General features: G+C 37.1%; 1 protein-coding gene across 1 annotated transcript; it reads left to right on the top strand.

The window, feature by feature from the left end:
• The first annotated feature begins 3,218 nt into the window (after positions 1–3,218).
• LOC149166666 (scarecrow-like protein 1) lies at positions 3,219–3,623 on the top strand. The gene has a single exon (XM_089430218.1). It carries the CDS (start codon positions 3,219–3,221, stop codon positions 3,621–3,623), a length of 405 nt encoding a protein of 134 aa, XP_089286344.1.
• Positions 3,624–3,942: the final 319 nt, after the last annotated feature.

Below are 3,942 nucleotides of genomic sequence, written 5' to 3'. Positions count from 1 at the left end.
TAGCATTAAGAATTTCTGAAGTGAGTTTGCCCTTATTTTCTTATCGCTTTGGGAAATAAATTGGGTTTTATTAACATATTCCTAATTATTAATTGCATATCTCTGTACACAATGCAGGTTCATTTGGAAGGGCATCAGTCTGAATACAAAGAGCAGTTTTCCCTTATTTATTAACCGTTCGGTTAGGTTGTGCCAAGCTCCTGAATTTAATATGGGTTCGTTGCCAGCTGAAGAATGCTTGGATTATCCAGAAGCGAGGAGGGATGAGTCTGTAGTAGACAACTATCACGGGGTGCTTGTACGTGATCCTTACAGATGGTAAGCTTCGTTTGAGTTTAATTTTAGAAAATTCTTAGCTGTTTACTATTTGACAGAAACTAGCCTCATCACTCAAACTCATGCCAATCTGAAGTGGTGAGAATGGTGAGAATGGGAAAGACTTATCACTTCATTTTAGATATTGTGCCGTTTTATTTTAACAGTGGCCCGTGAATCTATGCTTTTTTTTGCTTTATGGAATCTTCTGGGTAGTTTGTTGGGTGGTAAACTCCTTTTCCGGGAGAGGGGACAAAGCTCCTTTCAATGAGAATTTCACTTGACTCATCATCATGATAAGTGCTTCAATAGTTTGACTCGTCAATAGGATACAACCTAACAGACTATAAATAAATTCCCTGTTGGTAAACCGCTGCAGCTTTTCCATATGGAATATTAGAAATTGCCATGAATTCATGTTTTCCCATTTGAAGAAAGGAATATAATTTGAAATTCGAAAATATCTTGCCTTCCCATCATTTGAATCAATAACAAATTATGAAATAATCAACTCTTTGATCACCAGAATTGGGAATGATGTTTCAGTGCTATATTGTCTTGTATGAGGATAACATAGGTTGGTTGATGGCTACTGTCCATAAATGTAACTCTGTAAATGAGTTTTTGTTTGAATTTCTCATGGTTTTCAATCATTTTTATAGAGTTTTCAACTCACTTATATTCTCATTCTTTGCCAAGCATGCTATAATGGGAAAAGGAGGAAAAAGGATACAAACTACTACTCATGAAATTGAACTACAATACTACTACAACAATATCTTGATGACATTATACAAGAATTAGACAGATTACAGAAGCAAAATATTTCCATGATAGACAGGAGCATATGGAATTAAAGATGTGAGAGATGCAATTACAAAAGCCAAAGCTCATGTTGCTTCTCACTTTGAAGAAAAAATATTCAGAAGATATGACCCTCTAAATGTAGTAGGTTTCCTGCAAGTACAAGTGGCCCTATAGTTTGATGAGAAGAAGAGATTTATAAAAGGGCCACATCAGTAGATGAGATAGGATTCGGAATTTGTAGCAATGGAAAACATGGAAAAGATAAGAGGAAAGAGGAATTGGAAAAGGAAAATACAAAGAAAGAAGAAAAGGAAAAGGAAGCTACAATGAATAAGGAGACTAGAATCAAAGCAGAAAGGGAAGCAATTAAGGCAACAATTGAAGTGTATAGATTAGAAGAAGATCTGAAGTAATAGCAAGAAAGAGGAAAAGGAAAAGAAAAAGAGGAAGCTAGAGATTCAGAGCCTATGTATGTAGGGATCAAATCCTAAAACATCTATTGAATCCCCAAGGCCATCTATCACAGGACACCATTTCCTTTTAAGCCAAATCAACGTAGAAAAGTTCACCCATCAAAGTTTGAAGCAGTCGTAATTCCAAAAGCACTTGCTTTCAATTATACAAAAGGATGGGTGGTGAAACAATATCACAAGAAACTCAAATTACTTTCAGTCCCAAAACTCACAATGACTACTAAGACTCCATTGATTGCAAACGCAAGAACCAATCCAATTTCCAGAACTTCTACAAGTGTTCTTCTTACTCATGCTTCTGAATTTAACATCAAAACTATGGTCAAGGAAATAAAGCGCTACAAACAAAATATAGATCAATTAGAGAAGGAAGTGGCCCATTATAAAGAAAACATGACTAGCCTGCCCAAGTTCAAAGCCTGCACTTTTAAACTACAAGATGAACCAAGTACTGCCCAAAGGTTTATGTATAGTAATCTTCAAAAATTTCAAGGTTACACCAAATAATTCCTCACTTATTTGGCATTAAAGACATAAAAGTGATATTATATTAGGCCCAAATGAGCATCAAATATACTAAATAAATGGCAAGCAGAGGAAAAGGATGCACCTGATGATCTTCCTTGAATTATTGAAAGGGAGAGTCAATGCAACTATACAACTCTAGCAAATTGCATATCCACAAGTGCATCCTTCGAGAAAGATATCATTGCCTCGATAAATAATTGTAACTACTTGCACCTAGATGCTGAGAAAGTAATAGAAAGATGTCCTCTCCCCCCACTTGGAGACATGAGTTCATCCATACCTATAAATAATTCTTTGAATGACCTAGAGGCAATTATCAAAGATAAAGGCACTACTATTGGAATGAACTCAAGGATATCCAAGGAGATATTAAAGGAATACATTGCAAACCATTCAAATGAGATAAATTTGATTAATTTATATCTCAACACACTCAAAAGTGGTGTGGAACCTGTTATCACTCAAGAATTTTTATTTTTATTTATTTTTAAATTGATCACATCAGTTCGATTGTTTGAACATGTCACAGTGCTGGATCTTATCATCAATATACAAATAATACTGTTGTGTTTCATTCTCAAGGTTTTTCCTATAATCTCACTACATTGGCCGAAGTTCTGGTATCCAGTGGAGGTCAATATCCTAGCATGCCTATTGTACATAGTTCTGCTTCCCTCCAGAAATCCGCATCTAGTAAGAATCTCACAGGGGAACATACATCAGGTTACCTAAATTTTCCGTCATCAGATTGCCAAAGAAGGAGCTATACATGGTAGTATCTTTGAAGAAAATCCAGAATACATCAGGCAATGGCTGCAAAAGTTGGAGAGCACAACCTTGAAGGATTATTCTAATGGAAGCATAGATTATTCCAGTGTTGCAAATATCTCTGATTCATGTTCTGTTTCACAAACTAATTCTTTGCAGCAGGAAGCATATGCATCAACTGGTCACCGGCAAGATAATGTGCATACAGGGAGCTCTTCCAAGCAGCTGTTAGTTCAATGTGCAACTGCAATATCTGAAGGTAAAGAAGAAATGGCATCGCATATAATCACTAAATTGAGAAAGACAGTCTAAATTCAAGGAGACCTAATGGAAAGACTTGCAGCTTACATGGTGAAGGGTCTTGCTGCACGAATAGAATATTCAGGAAACGGGATATACAAAGCTTTGAATTGTAAAGAGCCACCAAGCAATGATACTTTATCTGCCATGCAAATATTATTTGAAGTTTGCCCATATTTCAAATTTGGTTGCATGGTGGCCAATGGTGCAATTTGTGAAGTTTTCAAGGATGAGCAGAAGGTTCATATACTAGATTTTGATGGTGGGCAGGGAAGTCAGCACATAAATCTCTTAAAGGACCTTGCAGAAAGGCCTGGTGGGCCTCCTCATTTGCGCATAACTGCAGTAGATGATCCTGAATCTGTAAGATATATTGGTGGGGGATTGCATATTGTAGGAATGCGGCTAAAGATCCCGTTGTTTTCTGGCTGAACGACGGTCCGGGTTGCTCGAGTTTTGATACAGCTTCAGATACTCATTCTTTCCTTTTAAAGTGGTTAAGGGAATCGAATCTCGGGTAACACCTATTCTGAATTTTAAGGACACAAGGTGAACCAAAGCAGTGGAAAATATGAAGACAATTACAACAGATCAAGGTCGAGCCTTTCGCACAAGGACTCAGATGCGAGTGTGGACAGACACAACCGTGAACAGAGGAGGGATGCCGATATTTCTAAAAATGGGACAGTAGGGGTCAGAGAAGGAAACATTACTGTGGAATTGCCAAAACCAAAGGCCCCCGTTTTCTAAA

Source organism: Pinus tabuliformis, chromosome 5_1 (assembly GCF_031772625.1).
Source record: "Pinus tabuliformis cultivar Carrire ecotype Pingquan chromosome 5_1, CPIR1, whole genome shotgun sequence".
In the NCBI taxonomy this organism is placed as follows: Eukaryota; Viridiplantae; Streptophyta; class Pinopsida; order Pinales; family Pinaceae; genus Pinus; species Pinus tabuliformis.
The sequence above is the reverse complement of the archived record's forward strand: the minus strand, read 5'-3'. Positions and strand labels throughout refer to the sequence as shown.

Coding starts and splice junctions, on each gene's coding strand:
- LOC149166666 (XM_089430218.1), top strand. CDS start 3,219: ATGGAAAGACTTGCAGCTTACATGGTGAAGGGTCTTGCTGCACGAATA.